This window comes from Etheostoma cragini, chromosome 12 (genome assembly GCF_013103735.1).
Source record: "Etheostoma cragini isolate CJK2018 chromosome 12, CSU_Ecrag_1.0, whole genome shotgun sequence".
Lineage (NCBI taxonomy): Eukaryota > Metazoa > Chordata > Actinopteri > Perciformes > Percidae > Etheostoma > Etheostoma cragini.
This window is the reverse complement of record NC_048418.1, coordinates 11,424,919-11,448,698: the sequence shown is the minus strand read 5'-3', so window position 1 is coordinate 11,448,698 and position 23,780 is coordinate 11,424,919. Positions and strand designations below refer to the sequence as shown.

General features: G+C 38.2%; 2 protein-coding genes across 8 annotated transcripts in view; both read right to left on the bottom strand.

Moving 5' to 3' along the window:
- The window catches only part of mfsd14a2 (major facilitator superfamily domain containing 14A2), a 20,651-nt gene extending 17,349 nt beyond the window's left edge, over positions 1 to 3,302 (bottom strand). Inside the window, exon 1 of the mRNA XM_034887093.1 lies at positions 3,031 to 3,302. Within this exon, the coding sequence (XP_034742984.1) occupies positions 3,031 to 3,114 (84 nt within the window). The 5' untranslated portion in view covers positions 3,115 to 3,302. The remainder of the gene's footprint in view (positions 1 to 3,030) is intronic.
- A 1,315-nt stretch (positions 3,303 to 4,617) lies between these two features.
- The window catches only part of myo9b (myosin IXb), a 29,846-nt gene continuing 10,683 nt past the window's right edge, over positions 4,618 to 23,780 (bottom strand). For 2 of the 7 annotated variants that reach the window (XM_034887086.1, XM_034887085.1), the window contains exons 8-41: positions 23,656 to 23,745; positions 23,378 to 23,494; positions 22,899 to 23,033; positions 22,356 to 22,477; positions 21,807 to 21,948; positions 21,301 to 21,490; positions 21,091 to 21,139; positions 20,533 to 20,619; positions 20,374 to 20,413; positions 20,034 to 20,156; positions 19,749 to 19,829; positions 19,534 to 19,644; positions 18,440 to 18,562; positions 17,952 to 18,101; positions 17,578 to 17,723; positions 16,648 to 16,980; positions 15,653 to 15,734; positions 15,219 to 15,416; positions 13,654 to 13,775; positions 13,473 to 13,549; positions 12,910 to 13,094; positions 12,180 to 12,287; positions 11,794 to 11,961; positions 11,647 to 11,682; positions 11,440 to 11,551; positions 11,255 to 11,328; positions 10,943 to 11,135; positions 10,371 to 10,499; positions 9,628 to 9,733; positions 9,287 to 9,418; positions 8,958 to 9,081; positions 8,314 to 8,414; positions 8,094 to 8,218; positions 4,618 to 5,762 (exon numbers count right to left, since the gene is read on the bottom strand). In XM_034887086.1, the coding sequence (XP_034742977.1) occupies positions 5,473 to 5,762; positions 8,094 to 8,218; positions 8,314 to 8,414; positions 8,958 to 9,081; positions 9,287 to 9,418; positions 9,628 to 9,733; positions 10,371 to 10,499; positions 10,943 to 11,135; positions 11,255 to 11,328; positions 11,440 to 11,551; positions 11,647 to 11,682; positions 11,794 to 11,961; positions 12,180 to 12,287; positions 12,910 to 13,094; positions 13,473 to 13,549; positions 13,654 to 13,775; positions 15,219 to 15,416; positions 15,653 to 15,734; positions 16,648 to 16,980; positions 17,578 to 17,723; positions 17,952 to 18,101; positions 18,440 to 18,562; positions 19,534 to 19,644; positions 19,749 to 19,829; positions 20,034 to 20,156; positions 20,374 to 20,413; positions 20,533 to 20,619; positions 21,091 to 21,139; positions 21,301 to 21,490; positions 21,807 to 21,948; positions 22,356 to 22,477; positions 22,899 to 23,033; positions 23,378 to 23,494; positions 23,656 to 23,745 (4,401 nt within the window). In that variant the 3' untranslated portion in view covers positions 4,618 to 5,472. Of the gene's footprint in view, positions 5,763 to 8,081; positions 8,219 to 8,313; positions 8,415 to 8,957; positions 9,082 to 9,286; positions 9,419 to 9,627; positions 9,734 to 10,370; positions 10,500 to 10,942; positions 11,136 to 11,254; positions 11,329 to 11,439; positions 11,552 to 11,646; positions 11,683 to 11,793; positions 11,962 to 12,179; positions 12,288 to 12,909; positions 13,095 to 13,472; positions 13,550 to 13,653; positions 13,776 to 15,218; positions 15,417 to 15,652; positions 15,735 to 16,647; positions 16,981 to 17,577; positions 17,724 to 17,951; positions 18,102 to 18,439; positions 18,563 to 19,533; positions 19,645 to 19,748; positions 19,830 to 20,033; positions 20,157 to 20,373; positions 20,414 to 20,532; positions 20,620 to 21,090; positions 21,140 to 21,300; positions 21,491 to 21,806; positions 21,949 to 22,355; positions 22,478 to 22,898; positions 23,034 to 23,377; positions 23,495 to 23,655; positions 23,746 to 23,780 lie in introns of all 7 variants that reach the window. The other 5 variants (XM_034887087.1, XM_034887088.1, XM_034887092.1 and 2 more) reach the window with 5 other exon arrangements.

Below are 23,780 nucleotides of genomic sequence, written 5' to 3'. Positions count from 1 at the left end.
CACTTTTGTCTCATCGGTCCACAGAATGTTGTCCCAAAAGTCTTGGCGATCATCAAGATGTGTTGTGGAGAAATTGAGGCGAGCTTTGATGTTTGTTTTGCTCAGCAGTGGTTTTCTCATTGGAACTCTGCCATGCAGGCCATTTTTGCCCAGTCTTTTCCTGATGGTGGAGGCATGAACGCTGACCTTAACTGAGGCCAGTGACGTTGTTGTGGGGTCTTTTGTGACCTCTTTGACGAATCGTCGCTGCGCTCATGGGGTAATTTTGGGCGGCCGGCCACTCCTGGGAAGGTTCACCACTGTTCCATGTCTTCGCCATTTGTGGATAATGGCTCTCACTGTGGTTCGCTGGATTCCCAAAGCTTCGGAAATGGCTTTATAACCCTTTCCAGACTGATAGATCTCAATTACTTTCTTTCTCAATTGTTCCTGAATTTCTTTGGGTCGCTGCATGATGTGTAGCTTTTAAGGATCTTCTGGTGGACCTCACTGTGTCAAGCAGCTCCTATTTAAGTGATGCCTTGATTGTGAACAGGTGTGGCAATAATCAGGCCTGTGTGTGGCTAGAGAAATTGAACTCAGGTGTGGACAACTACAGTTATAGTATGTTTTAACAAGGGGGGGCAATCACTTTTTCACACAGGGCCATGATGGTTAGGATTTTTTTTCACCTTTAATAATAAACACCTTCATTTACAAATTGCATTTTGTGTTTACTTGTGTTGTCCTCGACTATTGTTTAAATTGGTTTGATGTTCCAAAACAATTAAGTGTGACAAACATGCAAAGGAACAGGAAATGAGGAAGGGGGCAAACACTTTTTCCCACCACTGTAATGGTTCAAAACAATGGTTTCTATTGAAAAACCTAATGTTTTCTTGAGGGAGGACCCCTAAAACCCCTGGCAATGTACACCTAAGTTTTCCACAAATCTAGGGAAAACCCTGTATACAAGTCTATAAGGTGGGGAGAAGGTGTGACGAGTAGGCTTGGATTCTAAGCAGTACCTTTGGCAGGAAACATGGCAAGGTGTGATAATTGTGGTGACTATTAAAAAGTAGGCCGGGGAAAATTTAACAACAAAGACACGAGTTGCTAGTTTACTCACTCATGTGGTTTGTAATTTCCCCATGTGGAGAGGGTGAAAAACAGCACAGAAAAACAGTCTACCGGTCTGAAACTGGGGTGCATGTCAGAGGAAACTCAATTCAATTCAATTTTATTTCTAGTATCAACTCCCAACCTATGATCACCCCACCAGCTTAACTGAAAAGGAATGAGCAACAATCTGTAACTGTTTCATTATATAGATGTTGCAACTTCCTCTCCACTGAAATGACGACAAGCTAGACCTTAAGAGATCACATTTTACTATTGATTAACAAGCATCTACGTCCATTAAATGCTTAGACTGGATTGGAAGGGTTGGATGTTGAAAGTGAAATCTTAATGGCCGAGTAATATAGTGACAGAGCAAGGCAAAACAATGATCTAAACTAAGAACCTCATTGGAAGCTGTCATGTAAAAAACGTACAGACATAAGGCCGTAATCAGGATGACAGGACCATTACTGAGGGAAAACAATAGTTTCATTAGAATTAAAAATCTGAGAGTCTTCATAAGGATACCCAGCATGTTTGGCATAGCTGTCCACTAATCCACTGATTACATTACCAGCAGTGATGCCTCCCTGTATTTAAAACAATCCAACCATACTCAATCTTTGCCAACAGCCTTACTCCGGGACATCTACCTCTTCCACCATCTAAATGTTTCAAATAACTAGGATCCCTGATATGATAGTTAGTTCAAGTTGTCTATTTGATTTCTTCAGTAAGGGTGAATCTTATCACATCATGTTGTGGTTTAATCGTGTCTGGGCTACAGGCGTCAATGACCCAGAGAAAGGAGTGTACATGTGTCAGAAACAACAAGCTGATATTTAACCAATTATAAGCACCATATTCTGAACAGCCACCATATCATTATATGCTTTGTTACCTTGCAAAGCTGTTTCAGAAGTCAATATTTTTGCTTCCCCTGAAATGTTGACTTAAACATCCAAACCCTGCTAAGTTTAAAAGTCTTACCTATGCCCATTTTTAAACCACATTAAAACTCTGGCTATCTGTGTCTGCCAGGCAATCAGTATAAAAATTAGCTTTAATAGCCAACTAGGTGGGAACACATGAAATGAATTTGACTCTGGCTTCTTGTTGGTCTCAAAGCACATACACAGACACATGTAAACAAATAGCTATAAATGGATTGTAAATACTAGTACAATAGGGAAATACAAAAGTGCAAATGGCGCTGAAATAAATTAAGAATTATTAATATAACAAGTTTGCTTATATGCTGTATCTGAGATAACGTTAGGTGGATATAAAAGTATATAGCTAGCATAACAGTGTATTTTGTTACCTTACCTTGTCTTTTAAACAATTAGCTAGGTTACGTTAGTACAAAAATATAGATTAAAAGCCGTTTAACGTAATTTGCCGTTTGCTGCAACGGAGTAGAAACAAACTCAGTTTACCACACATATGCTAGTAAGCTATGTTAACCTAACCCTCGTTTGTGCCCCACAGTGATGCACTGTCACGCGTACTTTCTACAAGATTTTAACAAACGCGAGATAACGTAAAACATGAATTACTTTTTAGAGTTCATTAATAGAATACTTGGGTTAAATGACTAGCTAGCTAACTGTCAGAAGAAAAATAGAAGCACAGCTAACGTTGATATAAGCCAGCTAGTTATCTGAGCTGACGTGTAAACGACTAGCAAACGTAGGCCGCTAACATTAGCCGATGCTAGCTGCGTTAGCTAGTTAGCTAGGCGGACCCAGCTAACGGTGAACATTATCCGTTGGGGCAAACCATTAAAGACAGAAAGCCGTAGACAAATGCCGCTACGACTGCTGTTTTCATGAAATAAACAAGGCTGCTAACTAACTTCAGCGAGTGAGAGCCAGTTTAGCTCCGTGACGAGCTGACTTAACGAAGATAAATAAATATTTAACTCACACTTCCTCCATCTTTTATTATAATTTTCTTTGCAAGAAGAATGCTGCGGTTCAGCCGCTTTTTCTTCTTTTTCTCCCCCGTCATTGTTAACTTATGTCCATTCTTGGTGTCAGATGGTCATCGTTACACCTATCAAAACTGAAATAATCTACTGATTTCGGCAAAAAAGCTCATAACACCTCGTCAGTCGGCTCAAGGCAACTAGCAATGAGCTAAGTGATGATTTCTCGTCCCCACCTCACTTCAACCCGTCTTCCTGAACTAAATGTTGACCCACCCTTCAAGTGCAACACTACTCACTGATTGGCTGCCTGATAAAAGCGCAAGTCCACTCGCGCGCCTGATTGGTTTAGAAAACGATACTATTGATCCTCCAATGGTGATTTGTGAACATCACACCGCGGGTTCGGTGTACAAAGAGGGAAATCCATATGTGGTGAGTGGCTGTGTTTATGAAGAAAGTGTGCAATATGTTCAGCTACTTCCACGAACACAATCAAACAATTCAGTAATAGTAAACACATTATCATTAATCATATTCTTTTAAAGCAAGTGGAGTGTTAGAAGTCCTTCAATCGCTTTGTAATACTTTATTTATTTATTTTTTTTATACATGTAATAGATTTCATAAGCGTGCTCCCTTTTATATTATATGATCTTTAGATTTTTAGTTTAGTATTTTATACTTTTTAACCCTTGTCAGTCACTCCTTTGCCTCTGCGGTTTTTGTTTTGCGTACTTTGTGATGTTGAAAATATTGAATTAAGTTGTCCCGTTGTCCCATGACACAGTATGGTGTACGTATTATAAAGCTGTTCAAAAGTAGAAAAAAAACGGGCACCATCAAATCAAACAATGCATGTACAGCTTCACATTTTATTTAAAAAAATAAAAAACCCATTTGAAATGTGTGAAGCCAGGCGGAAATCCAGTTGTGACTGTTGTAAGGAATTCAAATAAGTGACATTGGGTAGGCTCTGTTTCCTTTTACACACATTACGCTTTACGCAGAGGTCATAAAATTACCTCAACATATTTTAACCTGCAATTAATCCATGGGAAAAATTATGCCATGGCAATTTGAGGCACACTTTCTATACTTAGAGAGGATAACCAAGAACTACGAAAATGTGATACCATAAAACAAAATTATTCCTATGGGTGGTCACTTACATTTCTGGGAAGATAATGGTTGGAAATAATTCAAAATGAAATATTTTGTGCTAGCAATCTTCCACAGGGTGTGTGCAACTGTGGGAAATGTCCCAGTCTCCTAAAAAACAAAAATTCTTTTGTCGAAAGAATATAGAGTGGTCTGCCTAGTATACAATTGTAATAACCAATCATGAAATCAGTGTAATATAGTATTTGAAAATACTAATCTGGTTTGTATAGTGGATAGATCTATATTCCAACAATATTTTTCATTCTTTATGTTGTACAATTATTCATGTACATTATCTTTTGTTTGTGTTTTTATTTTTGACCAAATGTTTTAACAGAATATGCCATTTGCTGTTGTTAACTTGCTGAGCCTTGTTGTCTAACCTGCAGTATTGGTTGTAGTAATTTGTATTGTAGCAGAAAACATTTAATGGTCAGTTTATTTTAGTTGGTGACAAAAGACAAACTCTGAGGATCTCCACCCCAATATGCAATATTTCTACCCCTTATAAAATGTACAGGAATGTGTTTAAAAAAAGAAAACTACATGTACAGATTTGCATACTTGGTAGAACTGGACAGCCTTGCAATACCATGAACAGTGACAGAGGGAAGTATTTTCAGTCAGTCTAAACCGCAGCAATATGACCATTCCCCTTACATGTGTATTGAATCAAAGGTAAGTAGATACCACAGGGAAATTAAAAGCAGAAAAACACAACTGAAACGATTCAGATGCACAACAATGCATTCAATGAGATACCAAAATTCAATGCAACTCAACTCTGTACAATATAGTAGCACTATCAATCTCCATCAACCTTTTTTGTACACTTACAAGACATTTCTTTCCTATTAGTACCACAGTGGTTGAGTTTACAATAATGCCCATTAGTTAAGAAGGCACTTCTGTCCATAATTGCTCCTCAGCATGTCCTTTTTTCTCTCCAGATGAGACACAGCTAGTCACACAGCTTCACCAAACTGGTCCAACTGGTATCTACCTTTTTCTAAATTATGAACTGTACAATTCTGACATATCTTGAAAAACACACAGTGTAGATCAAGAGGCTAAGTAGTCCTTGCTATTGATTCTTCTCCAGATCTGTTATAAAACCCATGACGTTACAGTCTGTATAATCTCCCCTTGAATACATAAATTCTTAAAGCACTTTTTTTCCCATAGCAGCACTGACAAATGGAACTGAAAATTGGATCCAACCCAAGTCTTCAATTAACACATACTTGAGAATATTCCAATTATTACAACTTGTGGTGTTATGTGCAGGTTAGATCTTCATCGTCATCAATGTAAGGGATTTCCAGGTTGTCAAATGTCCCATTGGAAGTCTTGTTGGTGATCTGGGGTTTGCCGGTTGGAGAGGGGTTGTCTTGGCTGGGCAGGAAGCACATGGATTGGGTAACATCTGTTTTTTGTCCTAGTGCGAACTCTCTCTGAACATCATCGGTCTGAGCCATCAGACTTCTGACTCTCTCAGCCAGGTCACGAGGTTTATTTGGGCAGTCGGGCTTCTGGGTTTCCAACCACATGGTCATCTGTCCTGATACTTGAAACGTCAGATTAGCAAACATATTTGGCATTAGCATGTAGTGCACACACACTATTAACCCCTGACCCTGTGTTGGTTTGATATTGCAGCTTATTTATGGAAACTATAAACAAAAGACACAGTGACTTCAGAATTGACACGACACCCGTCAAAAGACAAAATACAAATAACGATTTTTTTTGTATAGAATTGATATCAGGATTCTTTGCCACAATTTTTTTGATATGATATAGTTTTTATTTTTATTTTGTTTCGACTTTTTGTTTTCAAATTTAGTTTAATTTTAATTAGTTTTTAAAGCGGGTTTGCGGGTTTTAGTTTTTTTGTTGAAAATGCTTAGTTTTAGTTTTGTTTTTTTAATACTATGGGTTATTTGTGTAATAATAACTTTACAAAAACATAACAAATTTTAAATATGTATTCATAAGGTATTCAACAATAACACCGGTATAAACAATGCACATATGTTGATGAGCACAGATGTCAACATTCAACAAAAGACGCCGCAGTAAGTGCAGAATGTGTTTGACGTGTTCTAGGAGAAAAACCTAAACAGCCAACAGACTAGACAGACATGAACAGGTGTCTTGAACTTTGGTTTCAGTAAAATGGCAAACTTTTTGAAGTCAATCGACTCACACAGTTGTGTAGACATGCCAGTATTAATCCACATATTATCCCACGTTCCCTCCCGCTTTTGGTGTTCTCGCATATTAATTAACCAGCTGTCGGGTCGCCGGTGAAAGCACGCCTGCAGTGTTCTCTGTCCTGCGGTTGTCTCCGTTACGCTGCTGGCCCTACATATCCATACATCCATGCCCGTAATGTTACCGGGGTTAGCTTCTGTTTCAGGGAAAGGGGGCTTGGCGTTCTCCTTTGCCTTGTTAAGGCAAGCTAGGTTAGCCTCCTTGTGTTTGTTTCTCAAATGTGGGCTACTTTAAAATTCATGGGATGTTTCACTGTAATAAACTGTCCACATATTTTACCACCTTCCACTGCTTGGCAGTCAAATAGGACTCCACTTTCTGCTTTCTTCCGACTTTTGGTACCACCACGAGGGGCATGGACTGTTTGTTGTGTTCAATTTTACATGGAATGTTGGAATTTCTGGGTTCCCAGTTGGAAACTATACACGTCTACGGGTAATGTCACGGTCGGAACGATATAACCTTATATGCTCTATGAAAGAAATTGACAAAGACGAAAACTAAGGACATTTCCTCGATAATTTTACCAAAACAGATTCGGCACCTATACCACATTGTGCATCACCATAAGCCTGTAAATATAGAAGTCTCAATGAAGAGAAGGGAGCACATTGCAGCGCTTGGTAAAACCTATTTATACAGTCTGTTTAAAACTCAAAAGAAAAAAAGTAGTAGCGTTTGTGATGCATTCGGATCTTTTTTTAATTTTAAATCGAAGTCATTTAAAAATTACAATCATGAACAGGGTGACTCGAGATTGTGATTTTTATAACAATTAATCATGCAGGCCTAATTCAGACTTGACTTGGACTTGAGATGTGCAACTCATGAACAATCTTCATTTTTAGGAAATGTCTGATGAGCTGAATGTTATTCCCCTCTCTGCGTACCTACGTAAAACGTAACATATCTGCTGCCACATGTGAGAGAAGACAACAAACATTATGACTGTACTGGCAGCTGCGGTGCCATTCATCATAACCGTAGGCTTTAAAACATTTTCTTCCTCCAAAAGGGGGGGAACGGCAGAAAAAGTTTCAGAACCACTGCTCTCAGACACAGACAGAACGCTATAATGAGGACATTATTCAAAATACCATGTAAATTTGTGTGGGAACTCACAAAAAACAATCTAATCCTATTCACTTTATTATATAAACTCTTAAAAAAACTAAAGTCATGACTTTCACTCTAGGAAAATCAACTAAAAACAATGTCCCAACCATTTGTACACTTTCTGGTACAGAAATTGAAGAAGTGTCACATTGCAAATACTTGGGTATTACCATTGACCAATCACTGTCTTTTACATTGCATGTCCAAGATTTGGTTAAAAACTGAAATTATAGTTAGGTTTTTTTCTTTTGAATCAAGTCCTGTTTATCATTTGAAGCAAAAAGACAACTTGTAAATGCAACATTCTTGTCTGTCTTGGACTATGGTGATATTTTATACATGCTTTCAACCTCCCAGTGTCTTCATGCTTTGGACACTGTGTTTTTGTAAAAGAGATTTTTAATCTCAAGGAGTTTTTTTTATCCTGGTTAAATAAAGGTTTGAATGGATTGAGTGTTCTCCTTAAACCCAGAGGAAGGTAAAAATACCGTACCTCTCTACTGACCTTCCAAGTCCAGGCTGCCTTGGATGTCCTCTAGACTCTCTGAGCTCATCGATGACAATGAGTCCAGGTTTTCGTTGTCAGAGTTCTCCTGCTCCAGGTCAGGTAACCTGCAGGCCAAGTCCAGCCTGAAAGTGGCATAACAAGATTTTATTCAATATCATGTAATATATATGCATTGTGTGCAGTTCCTTTAACTTCAATGAAAAAAATCTCAGCTCACTTTTCTTGCTTAATGGACTTGATCCTATTGATGAGGGTCATCTCCATTTCATCTGAATGTTTATTATCTGGAACATCCAGCTCTGAAGGCTTTTCAACAACCTGCACAGAGATCAGAGTAGTTGGAGTAGGCTGGATGAAATACAGACACTGGCTTCAAATCAGATGAATTTTATTCCAAACGTGCTACTGTTCAAAAACTGTATTTTACTTTTTTGTTGAAGTTTAGCTATCAAGTCATTTACTGTAGATGCCTTTCTTTATTTAAATATTAAATGCATTAAACATTAGGTGATATTTTCTGACTCTGGCTTATACTGGCAACTTCTTAGGTGTAAATGTGTGGATTAAAATGAAAATAAAAGGACAACGTTAATTTTTTGTATGTTACTTTTCTCCGATTTTTATTAAGTTAAACAATAATTGCTGGCAAAAGCGCTTAACAGTAAAATTAATGAACGTTTCTATGAGTTGGTACGTTTTCTAATGGAATGGTCTTCGGCGTCTTGACGCATTATGCATCTTTCAAATATACATGCTGTATTGACAAACATAAATACCTAAATCTAAATGACCAAAAGAGGCTGCTTGACCCAGGTCATATTTGATGATTTGTCTTCCTTTGGCCCCGTAGTTTTCTCTCACCGTGTTTTGTCTCTTCAGTTTGAGCTGATTGACAGCCAGGGCCTCAGCATTTTCCAGCTCTTGAATACTCTGCAACTTCTCATTGTAGCGTCTGAACTGCTCCGAGATCAGGATCTCCACACATCTGCAGGCAGCACGGTCAAACATTAACACACCCACATAAACACCTCTAGAAATACATACAGTATATTCATCAAAAGCACATACAATATTTTAAGCCAAGCTTTTTTTTAAATTGGCAAGACAAATACATAAATAAATAAAAGTAAAAAATAAGTACACAAAATAAAAACTCCTGAAAAGTTTTTGGATTGTGCAGTATGACTCACCGTGTAGTCTTGGACACATCCTTCATACCAAGGAAGGGGTCATCAACATCAGGTGACCGAAGGATGCAGGGGGCAAACACAATAGCAAGAGAGCTCGGTGACATCTTATTGTGCTCTTCCTCCTTTGCAACCCTAAAAAGACACAAATCAAGATACCATTTGTATCATTCACATAACTAAACAACAGAACCAAATAACCACTGTAAGGAGTGCAGGATTCTTTGCAAGCTACATTTTAGAATATAGTAGAACTTAATTTTTTTTCATTTTAAACAAACAACACACAAGCATAACAGTTGAAGAGAAGACACAGTTGAAGGGAATAATAGAGATCATTCTACCTGACAAGGTGAAAGATGAGCCGCTCTAATGTGTTGAAATTAGCAGGAGGAAGTTCATCGACCTTTTGATATACAGCTCTTATTCTCTCAGCGCTCTCTGGCAGTTCTGGGGGTAAACAAACATGGAGATCACAAAATATCAAAATAAACATCCATATTGGTAATGTCTATCATATATAAAGTACAGCTTAAACAATTACTCTTATTTATTGATTAACAAAAAAATAATCTGAAACTATTTTGATCATTTAAAGTGCTCATATTATGCTCATTTTCAGGTTAATATTTGTATATAGAGGTTGTACCAGAATAGGTTTATTATAGTATGTTTTAGCTACAGAGAATCTCACTTCTGTTCCGTCTTTGTTGAGAGTCGCACATGCACAGTAACTACTGCTAGCTTGTTAGATAGGCGAGCATTATAACGTGTTACAAAGTGACCCACATTTGTCACAGAGGTGAAGGCTGGACTACAATAAAGCTGTTTCGAGCAGTTTGTGAACAGTGTTTTCTCTGGACTGTAAGACGATAAGTCCCTTTGGGGTGGTCTTTGGGCTTTTTCACTTTGGAAACCTTTAACGTGCACAAAAAAGATATATAACACTCTAAAGGAAAAGGAAACGGTAAAAAGCATAATATAAGCACTTTTTTCAAATAAAAAACAAACAAATCACTAGGAGCAGATTCATCAATGTGGGGATTTGCTGTAATTTCTGTTTAACATACTATGAACATTTTCTCACCCACGGCATGCAGAAAGTCGCTGTAAAGGGAAAAGGTCATGAGGGGGTCCGGTAGCTCTCTGAGCCAACGTTTAACCAGACCTGTGATGGTGTGGATGGGATAGTCGTCTAAACATGGTCCCTCAGGATCTGATTCAAGACAGAACATAAGGATGAAAACACACCGAAAAAAGTAAAATTATTTAAAAAAGTGTATGAAAATGCTTTTCATTAATCACAGTCAAGTGAAAATGTTTTTGTTTTTTTTTCATCTTTGGCTGTCCTCTCAAAATAAATGCCAAAAATGCCCCCAAAAATAGTCTAAAAAATAAATATGATCTATCATATGTTTTAAGCTATAATTATTCTTAATTTGAACTGCTAAGAAAAACACGTAAATATACGAATTAACAGACTAAGAAAGATAAAAAAATAAGAGAATATAGGAAATTAAGAGAGAGAAAAAGAGAGAAAGAAAATTCTGGTTCTTCCTGTTAGATAAAGTAAATTTTTTAGTGTTTTTAACTGTAGCTGACTAAATCTGTTGTTGAAAGACATTTCAAGTTTCAGCTGGTGTGCAAAGATTTCCTTACCAGTCGCCAGAATCTGGTGGAGCTCCCTTGCGCGGCAGGTTGAGCCAGACTTGCGGTAAATACCCTCTGTGTAGAGGCCGTTTAGCTCGATGTGCATCAGCAACAACTCCACCACTTTTGGCAGAGGGTTGGCTTTACTGGTGAGGACACACACTTGCACCCCAAAGTGAAGGGAGCCTGGTATACTGTCAACCTATCACAAGCAAACACAAGCGAAGAATACATGAGAGAATTATGGACAGGGAGTTTTGAGTGTTATTAATTTTATAATACTATAGTATTTGTTAGAGTTCTTAAAATGTCAGTTCCTACCTGCCTGGCACATCGGGTCAAGCAATTTGTGGTGATTTTGTTCAGACATTTTTTGTGACATATTAACTTGCAAGCTAAAATAAAAATGAAAAAACAGAAGAAAGTTCAGTTTAATTGCTTTCCTCTTGTATTTTTTTCCCCAAAAAGCTGTAACATTTTGTGGTCTTGCAGCGTTTTGAACTCACCACTGCACATATAGGCTTTCTCCATACCCCAGATGTAGGAGGTACACAAGTCACAGGACTGCATGATGTTCACCTGGTATGTGCTGAACAGGTGATCCAGAGGACTATCAGGCTGTAGAGAGAGGATGCACATACAATGCACTGGGATGATTTACTTGGATGTATAATGCAGAAATTTTTCAATACAGGTAAAGATATTTAACTTACACAAGGGTCCATTTTTTTCCTCCTTTTCTTCGTCATCTTGGTGGCATGAAAAAAGCCATAAGTAAAAAAATAGGAGTAAGTCAAGTGATAATTTACACTCACCAAGCAGTTTCGAGACAGATGATTGACTGAAATTCTCTAATTTACCTTAGCTGGTTCAGACTCCCCTCGTTTTAGCTCGCCCCTGATAAAGCCGTCCAGCACAGACTGAAACAAGTTGACCACCAGCGAGACTTCTGTCTTAGTCGACCCTGCTAGCGTGTTCACTTTGTTCTGGTAGCCCTTCATCAGATCTTTGTAACCAATTTGGGGCTTCTGTTTGTCACAGAAGGGGTAAAAAAATGCTTAAATAAACTTGAATTAAACAACATTTCAACATCTGAAACACTGTTAAAGAATTGCAGAAGGTAACAGAAGTAATGACTGGGGCTCATACAATGATCATGAAGGAAAAGACAAGATGGTTAAAGCTGTAAAAGAATGTAGACTCTAGACTAAACTTTATATCGTACAGAGTAAGAAGCTGAACTGACCTGGAGAGAGTACATTCCTTTAATGGTATCTCTGAACTGCATGGTGGCTGTGAGGAAGATGCTTTCTGTTGGCGACAGATCTTTTATTCTACTTCGCAGCTCATTCACCTGAGGACAAAGATGAGGAATATTTTAACATTTGAAACACAGGATTTAAAACATTATAACAACAATTTATGTAAACTATTCCACTATCAAAACATACTAAAATTAAAAATGTAAATAAGGAATTATAATGCATGTAAATAATTAAAAAAAAGTTAAAATTAAAAAGTGACCTATAAAGTGTATGTGCCTATAAATATCAAAACTAAAAATGTAATACTAAATCTACTTTTAATTTATTATTACACAGTGGTGTTGGTCCAAGTTACACTTTAGTTTTATTATGTCACTTTTAATAACACTGTTGTTGTTGGTAATCCCTGCCACATCGCACCTTAGCCACTTACACCGCCCCAATGATGACAGCTGAATGTACGTGTGTGTGTGTGTGTGTGTGTGAGAGATATAAATGTAAATATGCATTTAATGCATAGATAAAAAGTGTGAAGTGTAAGATTTTGTAAAAGAACTTGCCTACATTATGTGACAACAATGCAGAAAGCTGCACATCTACAGTACAAACAAGCGAGAGCCATATGTGTGTCAATATATTAAAGTGCTATTAATAAGTGGTTAGTGGTTATTGGCTGTGCTCCAGATTCCCGTCCTCAGGTGATGATCTCACCTGATTGCCGAGGAATTCGTCGAGGTTTCGCAGCTCTTTGGGGTCAGTGATCTCACGCTCCAGAGACGAGTTACCATGCAATGCCCGTGTGGCCCGGCTGATTCGAGTGGACGGGTTTTGACTGACCCTCTCATTGTTCTGGTTTGGCATGTGGTAGTAAGATGGAGTGTAGCTGGGCAAGGTGACTGCAGTCAGATAAGGAAGATGTGGCGTTATTAGTCTAAAATGACAATGAAAAGTTTTAACCCTATATCTACTGGTGATATACAGGACACTCTGAGCCTCGTCCAGAAGACCTTGTTTTACACATGTTGCTGACCAGCAAATAACCTCCAGATGGCAGTAAAGACAGAAAGTGTGTTAACCAGTTATGTATGATGGTACAGTGTGGCCTCCACTTGTGAGGTCTAGTAAACAAGAAAGATTCCATGAAGAAAGCGGGACACTGGAATTGTTTCCTTTCTACCTCTTTCCTTTAGTTAGATACAACAGTACATTTTTAAAGTGCACTTTATGTGTGCATTTTAAACATTAAATCTATTAAGATTGCTGCTTTTGGTTACCCAATTTATCTGACGGAGAGTCGTTGACCGGGGAATGTTTAGGTCGCTTTTTCAGGAATTTACCAAGGAACCCAATCCTGTAGAAAAGACAATCTATATCACCTCCAGGCAGCATCATATCAAATAAACATGACAAAACTCATTAATTGAGCATTTCATTTAAACCAGAGGAGGGTTTTACCTCTCAGGAGTTGTGAGTTGTAATTGATTAGATCCCTGTTGTCCCGATCCTTGTTGTCCCGACAACTCATTGGTGCTTCTGGCAGGAAAACAGAATCTTGACCCATCTGTTTCTGCTGGTATCTGCAAAAGTATGAAAAGATTTAAAAAAAACATTTTACAAGAAAACCAAATGTGTTGTTCTGTTAGTAAGCAGTACTATTTCCCCACCATGTTGCCCGGCAGCGGCTGCACCACATCTCCCCCGCCACCACCAACACAAAACCAGGCCACGTAAACGTGATAAAATACTAGCAACATAGCAATAGTCCACTTTTATCTCATGCAAAGCTGCACTGTCTCCTGCCACCAGCTAAACGTTGACCTTTTCTGTTTTAATTAGTAGTGGCAACAAGAAGAAGGCCTGAAAGTCAAAGTGCTATACAAACTCCTCCTAGATATTTCATCAGATCGACTTCAAATTCGGTTGGTGTCATCTAAAAATGATGAAAAGATAACGGTGTGGCCTTGTTGGCTATTTTGAGCATTTATCGATGAACAAAGAATTTGGAGAAAATTGACTTTTTGTTAAAGCGCCCCCTGCTGGCAACTGGAAATCAGCCTTATATGACAAATATCATACGATTTACATGAAACTTACATGAAATACCGAGCCGCCCCCTATACTTTAAACACGTCCAGGCCACGCCCCTTTTCATAACATTTGAACCGTTTAAGGTAGACCATTGTGTGAGGTATGATTGAACTCAGCAGAGAGTTCCTTCTTCATTGGTGATGGTTCGGCCTTCCCACTATGCTTCGGGCACGCCCACATTCATAACATTTGAACCGTTTAAGGTAGACCATTGTGTGAGGTATCACTGAACTCAGCAGAGAGTTCCTTTTTCATTGGTGAGGGTTCGGCCCGCCCACTATGCTTCGGGCACGCCCCTTTTCATAACATTTGAACCGTTTAAGGTAGACCATTGTGTGAGGTATCATTGAACTCAGCAGAGAGTTCCTTCTTCATTGGTGATGGTTTTTCCCGCCCCCTATGTTTCCAACGCTGCTTGCAGCTTTAATTGTTGATTATAATTTTTATGAATAACGGTATTCAAGTATGTATGCCATGTAAATCTAAAAAATTTATAATATTAAGGTGTGTTTATGACTTAAATCAAATGACTTACATATGATAATTGCCCTAATCACAATCATAATGATTTCTTTGTATTTTTTGTATTTTTATGGTATTTAGTATTTTTGTATTGTACATAATCATAATGAACGGAAATTAAGCAATACACAAAAATAGTTAAAGTCCCAATGCCTGTCTTAATTGTGAAGGGACCAAAAACACATAAAAAGCAATTCACCCTATTCCAAAGAGAATCAGAACTATACATGCTGGGCTACAGCTCATTTGGGCAAAGAGACAAAAAAAGATCAGAAATTAGCTTTAAAATTTTCTTTTTCGGAAGCAACAGCCCTTTTTTCCTCCTGGGTTGCAGAGCAAAAATTTGACATTCACATGCAAGGCCTGCATGCAGAGCAGAGTTGTGGTCAAAACGTCCCTTTGGTCAGTACCTTGACCTGGGATTTGAGGGCCCGGATATCCCCGCAACTGGCTGAGTTCTTCAGGCTGGACCCACGGGGGCTGATAGGAGGCAGAGGATAGCTCCAGTACTCGCTTTCTTTGGAGCCCCCAAAGTTAACCATCAAACCGCTGCGGGCGTAGGCTAAGCGCCGTTTATGTTTGGGCAGCTTGTGAAGACGCGCCCTGACCTGATTGGGTCAGGAAAGGTGATGAGGCTTAGACTGAGAGGCCTTCTTTGATTCATGTATTAGGAGACTCCATTTGTGTGTTTGTCAGCTTACATAACTACAGTAGTTTGAAAAGCCAATGCTCACATTTATTGTTGTACAGGACACTAACAACAACTGTATCACAAGCAAAAAGGAAAATGGATTAAATGATCTTGTGTTTTGGATTATGCAATAACGTATCAACAAAAGGTTACCTCTTTGATAGAGGGCGAGCTATCAGAGCTGGATGAGCTGATCTTGGTCAGGTGATCAACAGACATTGACATCCCTTTACACCTGTGTTGCAGAAGGAAATGGAAGCAGAGCTGTGGACTGTTGTGGGACTAAAACAAAACACTTTGCAATTATGGGTAGCAGTATCAAGATACACATTTTGAAAAAGTATTGCAATTAATGCTGTCAGTTAAACATGTTAACGGCGTTAACGCAAACCCATTTTAACAGCGTCAATTTTATTAAATCATCAGATTATCGTTCTTTTTGGCCTGGCGAACTTTTGTTTGTTTTTTCCACATGCTTTTGCAACAACTAGTAACATTAGAAAAACTACAACGTCACACGGCTTTAGCTAGAACGGAAACCAAACAACAGGCACGCCGCACACACTTGTTCGGGCTGGCGAGCCGGCCAAAGAGTAGTAACGTTACTTTTTGAGTGGATGGCAAGCGTGAGACGCCAAAATGGATGCCAATAAGATTCTTAATGGAAAGTTTAGTTTTTAAAAGTTGCCAAATCGTTTCATTGACAAGACCAAAGTTATCTGTGTGTTTTGTTGGTAACTAACATCGTAGCACGTTGATGGCCAAGCACACAGCTGATGCCAATTCTGCGCCCCCTCGTCAAAGTATTATTATTATTTTTTTCCCCATTAATTGATGGACAGTGTTACATTTTGTGAGAGATTCAAAGTGTGAAAGTTCTCAAAAAAAATTACGGTACAAAAAGAAATTACGGGACACAGATACAAATGTGTGATTAATTGCGATTAATTGCAACTTTACTAGGACATTAATGTGATTAATTGCGATTAAATACTTGAATTGTTTGACAGCCCTAATTGCAATGCAAACATCTTGTTACGAGACAGACAACAGATACAAACATAGAACCGTAAAATACCGTGTTGGGACCATATTAACAGAACACCAACATTTGTTCAGAAAGATTTCTAGGAGTTCAGGATGCTTACAGAAACGTATCTTTCTGATCATCTCGTCGTCTTCGTATTTCTGGACTTGATTCATCGGTCAGTTCGCCCTCGCTCTGTCTTTCCTTCCACCTCTCGGCCTTCTTCTTGATGCCCCCCATATCTTTGTAGCGCTGAAGCGAGCTGCTCTTAGAGGGGCTGTTGGAGCCATCATCCATGCCAACTTTAGAGTCCAGTGGGAGGGAGAGGGGTCTGTTGAGAAGAGGAGGGGATCCTCTGCCCTCTTGTTTCTCCTGGCTCCTGGACCTCTGCTGGGTCATTTTGGGGCTGAGCTCCACTTTGTGCTGCCTCTTAAACTCCTTTGTTTTCAAGCTGTTATGTAAGAACCAAACCAGACTAGCATCACAGCAACATATTCATAATATAAATGCTAATGCTTTATCAGATTTGATTCTAATTCCACCAAAATGATCTTTTCAGTTAATTTAAAATGATTTTTTGACTCAAACCATTGCCTGAATAATATTCTAACCATTACACACCTGAACACAACATTCACTGCCAGATAGACAAATGTGTTATGATGGTGTAGAATACAGTATATTATCTAGCTAAAGAGTGGCTTGAAATCAATGCAATCTGTTTGATGTGTAGGATTTAAGTAGGGCCCATTGTGTAGCTAGACTACTATGTTGCAACAACTCAGAGGTTTTCTTTTTTTCTTATAGCTTCTGTGGATTTAAATGATAATAAAAAAAAAATGACAAGCACACCATTTGATGCGGTTATTAACTTAACATTCAGTCCACCAAATCCATCAACTTTCTATGTGTTGGCCTCCATTTTTAGGTTGTGCAGTTGCCTTTTTACTTTATTTAAAACAAGTAAAACTCTACTAAAGTGACATTTTATTCAATAAGAGCAACTGGTGCTCCTACAATGCAAGCAGTGTACGTTTAGCGGTATGTATACCTGTCCCGTCCAGGCCGGGTCTTTGTCGTGTTCTCATCATTCTCTGTCTCATCTTGGTGCTTTGGTGTCTTCAGGGAACTCCTCCATGCTGTCTGGATCACTGTAGCGGCTCTGTTTTGATTCTCGTAAAATTCACGCCAGCTCCTCTGAAAAACACCACAAATCCTCTGTCAACATAAGTCTGCTGTGGCTTTATTTGTTCTTGACAATTTGGGAATATTTCTTTTTTTTGTTTTTGATGGGGGAAGCAGGGAAGCCAAAGAGACAGACTATCTACAACATCCTTGGAAACCTGTGATGGGATACATGTTTTATTGTCTAGTAGTCTCAATGAGGACATTTCCAATAGTATTTTTATATACCATAAATACTACCTGTATAATCCTAGTGGCATCTCTGTTTTGCAGGAAGTGCATCCTCATCAGACAGGTACGGAACCACCGCTGCAGGATGATGATGTGTCGCATCACTTCTTTGTTAAGAGTGTCTTGGAGCAGTTGCCTCTCCTTCTCCTTTAAGAACACCTAAGTAGAAAGGCACACACCTTATGAAACCGTTGGGAACCCTGTGTATTCTGTAGTACATTTTAATACATGCATTACTGCGACTTTATAGCGTTTTTATGAAGCATGAAATCTGCAATCTCTTTTTAGGAAGAGACAGAGTTCAGATTCATGACAATTTTCTCCCAAAAAGAGACATTAACCGTTTACCTTAAAATACATTTTGATGTTAACAAAATTCTTTGTTATTAAGGGATGTTTGAAGTAAGTTTCCAACCATGGGAAAGTTACCTTCATCCCCTGGCCATTATGGTAAATTAAGATCAGAATAAAATACTAATATGATCAAGAGTAGTTACCTTGGTTTTTCCTATTTGATAGGTGCTCTTATCCAACTCCAACCTCTCCAACAGTTCCGTTATGTGCCCAGATGTTACTGTAGCTCCTTTTGGAAGCAACATTCTGAACTTCTCAACAAATTCCTGTCATAAAGAAAAAACTGTATCAGAAGTGTAAATCGGTATCAGAAGAGAATATCACAAGTGAGTTAGATTTGATTTTCATTCTAAATTCCTTTAATGTAATGCATATTCCTTTTAACGCTAGAAAAGCTATCTGTAAGAGTAGGCAATGATCTACTCCGTCACAGCGTTTAAAAAAAATAAAAAATAAGACTGAAAGAAGAAGTTTTAGTACTGTGCCCTGCCCTCTCAAACCGGACTGAAACAGGCTTAAAATGGAAGCTCTAGACAGAAACAACTTTAATTTATCATTTATCAGAGATTTCAGACACATATAGTTTGCAGTTTGGATATTGGTCTAGTAAGATCTGTTTTATCACCTCGCTCATGTAGGGGTACAACATGTGCCATGTTCCAAATTCTGGGAACTATATCAGTGGAAATTGAAAGATAGAAAATATGAGTTGTTTGCTCTAAGATGATATAGGCTGAGAGCTTAAGAAAAAAGGGTTCCAAATTGTCCGTCAGAAACACTGTCAGTACATTTCCTGGGACTGTTAATAAGGAGAGCATATTTAACTTAACTTGAGGAGACAGGATCCTCAAGGATAAATGTATTGTATGAAAGACAATGATTACATTGTCATCAGTTGGAGGTGAATCTAATTTCCTATTCTCAAAAAGGTGAACAGCTGAACTAATGTCTTTATTGTCAGACAATAGACAGTCGTTAACCTTGATCTGGGTAGCAATTGAGGAAAAGTTATTATTATTAGAGTTTACAGCCTTCCAAAAAATGCAGGGTTTGAATATGAGCTAGAGACTAAGTCCAGAAAATACTCAGATTTGGTCTGAAAACTGTACAATCAGAATTACTTCCAGAGCCTCTTGCAAAGAACCAGACTTTGTTTCTTTCCAAACAAAATGAGACTTTGTCTCTGTTACTGTATAAATAAAAACACACACATCATCATTCTTATATAATTGCTCACCTTGAATGTGTATGTGGCACTGTAGCCAGACTTTTGGATGTTAACCATCTGTAGTATGCCTGTGTATTTGATTTGCTGTAGCACGAGTTCATCATCAAAGTGCAGTTTCTTCTGCAAAAACAAAACATTTTCCCAAGGGATGAACCGTTTTATCCGGTCCAACATGTACAGTAGGACGAGATTTAACAAAATTCTTTACAAAAATATGATGTTACCTTTTCAGAATTGGAGCGAACACAGAAAATAAAGAATGGCTCGGCTTTTTCCATGTTCTCTATCAGCCTTCTGAGCGAGGCCTGTGAGATACAGAAAAGCAGTGAGTGATGGTTAATGGTTTAACTACTGCAACAGCAGGAAGTGACTTTTAACTTTCAAATAATTGATTTCTCAATTTTGAGATTACACTTAAATCTTTCCTTACCACATATGTCACATCATGTTGTGATTTAAGTTTATGAAAGGAAGCAGTAATAGTCAGCAAAGGGACAGAGAGAACAAACCTGAAACTGAGTGGCAACTGTTGGAGGTTTTGTGTGCCGATGAGGGTGGAAGATGAATTTGCTGGTTCGATCATGCGCTGCCAGAGCAACAATATGTCGGAGGGAATGCAAATTCATGAGGTTCTGTTTAATAAAACATAAAAAAAGTCTGTGAGCTTTCTGAATCAAAAGTCTAAAGGACTAATGGACACGTGGATAAATGGATTAACTGAAGAATGAACAAACAGTGAATCTCTCTTTCACTTTTAAGATGTACAACCGTCTCCGTAGAAGTGCTGCTTTTGAAATGTCTTAAAAAGCTCTAAGCTCCATCAACACTGCACCCTTTTTTACACGTTACCTTGGGAATGAGCTGCTTCTGTCGACCAGCTCGACTTTTCCTACAGAAAATACAAACAAAATGAGACTACATTTAACATTCAGCTCCTCCTGGAAACCTAAAAAAAACATAACACTCTAAAATAAGTGTGTTTAAACTAAACCCACGCGGCCCACTTACTTTCTCTTTTCATAATTGACAAAGATGTCTTCGAATACGTCAAGAGGAGTTTCGTCGGAGCGATCAAAGGAGAAATCCAGAGTCATGCTGTTGGTTTGAATTTCAGAAAGGTACTTCAACTTTATCAGCAAATAGTCTGCTTCATTTCACATTATATTTGCTTTTTGGCAAGCACATGCTTTTTCTTTTTTTAAACCCGCAATTGTGATGGTTGTTTTTAGTGAACTCATTTTCTTGTTGTGGTCTTGTGTGTGTGTAATATGGTCTCGGGTCTCTCTTTCAAAAGAGATCTTGATCTCAGGAAAAATTTCCTGTATGTCCTACGCTTAATTAAACAGCTGTCTAAGACTGAATAAATGACCCAATACAATCTGGATGGCTGATGGCTAAAGTTTTTAATCAACTATTAATTTTCTAAAACAGAAAATACCTATTTAAGACCTGTTGTCAGTTTGAACACATTTGGTTGTATCAAAAAGAAAATCAAATTGGAATAGAGACTTGTCAGTGGCAGTAAACCTAAAACCCAGAGTGAATACATTAGTGTAGTAATTTTACCTGGACAGTCTCTCTTTGAAGGTCTTGCGGGAGCTACGTCTGGCCGATACTGGGTTGAGTCATTCAGAAAAACAGTTAAATAAAACATGTAATAAACATTCCTGCAAAGACACATCTGCCATTTAAAAAACATTTATAAACAGGGGGAATTATTTTAGCTGCTGGTTGCAGCCAAAATTTGCAGCTCAATTAGCAACTAAAGCTACCTACTCGATTGTGCCCTCTGGCGTCCCAGTTTCTTGAATACTGTGAGGATGCGGATGGTAGCTCGGAGGACTCCCCATCTGAACAGAGCTTCTGGACTGGATGCAACCAAGTGATGCACAAATGACAGCTCACTGCTCCGTAGAAGTGATATAACTTCAGGACGCATGTGCTCTGTGTTTTTCTGCCGGAAATCCTGAAGAACAAGAAATATCTCAATTAACATGCGGTCTTCTTTTATTCTTGATGTAGTTACACAAAACAGAGCTCCACATGAATAACGAGGATTCACAACTTTAAACTTAACAGTGCAACAACAGTATTCTTGGTGGAGGGAGCAGCATTAATCATTTACATAGTTCAAAGAATTCCAGGTTTTTCCCACGGTGGCTTATCTAACAAGGCTACAGCGGACCCTCACTATGTTACAGTGTGCATTTATTGAATTTCAAATGTTTCTTATTTACTTTGTAGAACAAATATGTTTGCAGTGTGGGAAATATATGCTTCACCTTGATGTGATATTTAACCCTTCCAGCAAAGTGTTGAATGACGAAAGTTGGCTCTTTATTCAAGGAGGGTACAAAGAATGGGTTGTTCCGATGTTGCTGCTTAAACTTGTCCAACAGGGTTTCATCTGTGGCCTTAGGAAGGCTGATGATACACAAAGAGAGAGAGAGACAGAATATTAATATCAACATATGGTATATGGGAAAGAAAATTAAACCGACTTAGGTCAACAGCAACAGAAATGACACTGGGCAAGTGATGCGGACTTGCTGAGATGATATGATAATACACAAGTTCAGCTGGATTTCTCATGACTGGTCAGCTGACACAGAACAAATGATATTTGTCATTTATTGTTCAAAAAAAGAATAATTCTTCTCTTTTCTGCTGAAACATTTTGTAAGAGTAACCAGACTGACCAGTTTGTCCCTACATTGTATTCAGAGGTATTTTGCAAATGCCTTGATTTTTTTGACATGTATGAAGTTACCATTATATGTTGCGTGTGAGAAACCACAGCAGGGATCATGTTACAAGCAAAGTTCACCTACTTGCACTCCTTATCCAGCAGGTTAAAGAGGCCGGTTGACTTCTCACTGATTAGTTGAATGCAGCCAGTGTTGTCAGTGTAGTCAATGTTTTTCCAAGTGATGGCCTCTGACATATAATCGTCCTGGAATATATTTGATTACATTTACATAATTAGGTTGTTATTGGAAAGTGAATGCAAATCCATGTGGCACTGACAAAAAAAAAGATTAGTAACAGTCAAACAGTATATACAGTGCTTGCAGGTTTTAAGACTCCTAAATGCCGACTGGATTAAAAATAAGATTTAAAAAAATTAAAGCACCAAGAAACACTTAAAGGACTGCTTAATGGTGTATTACACCATAGTGTGTCTGTCGGAATTTTGATAACATAATTTCAGTTAATTAAAAGACTTCTGCAGGCCCATTGGTAACCCAACCACTGCGCAGGTTCCAAATACAATAGGACGTCCAACAACAAAGTGCCACCCATGCCAAGTCCAAATAAACAATGAATACTAACCACCTCTGAATTTCATGAAAGATTAAAATAAAAAGACATACTTGCTCAAGCTTGAAGATGTGCTGGTTTATGTAATACTGCAGTTTCTCATTGGTGTAGTTGATGCACAGCTGCTCAAAGCTATTTGTCTTGAGGTTCTCAAATCCAAACATATCCAGGACACCGATGGACAAACACTAAAAACAAAACAGGAATGTTCATAACCCACATATAAAAAGGCTGAACACAGAAAAAAATGATAATGTTATTAATTATCTGCATTAATTCTGCACATTACCACTAAACCTATGTATATCTTATAATCCCCTGTTCGGCATTGTAGAACAATGTACTTTAAGACTTGTAATAGAAGAATGACGTTCAATTGATTCCAGTGGCAAATTAACTTTAAAGTTGAAAATCATGCAATTTCCTTTTTTTTTCGAAGGACCATTTGAAGGAAATATTTTACTCTCTTCCATTTGAATTAAAAGGTAAGTCTCCTGCAGTCAATATTGCAGTCTTTGTCTGTGTAACTTACAGAGACGGACTCCTCCATGTCTCGTCTGTTGAGCATTGCATGGTTGATGTGAAGGAGGATCCAGTCAAACAGAGCACTGTATAAAGACTTGGACATGGACTCCCGCACTGTGGGGGCCTAAATGTACAGAAACATCAAACAAAGCAAATTACTTCTTTAACTCAAATGAAAAAAAGATGTTGCAGACCACAACTCAAAATAAACACATTATTATATTCAGATCATATTTAATAATTTCACTTAAAGGGGAACCGTGATACTAAATCTAAACTCCATACCACTTGTAGAGTGTACTGTGAAACTGCGATGGTGTTGGCGGTCACTACCCTCCTCTTGGTCAAAGTCTTCACCAGTAGCTCCTTTTTCACCTTGGAAAAATAAATTTAAACAAATCATTATACAG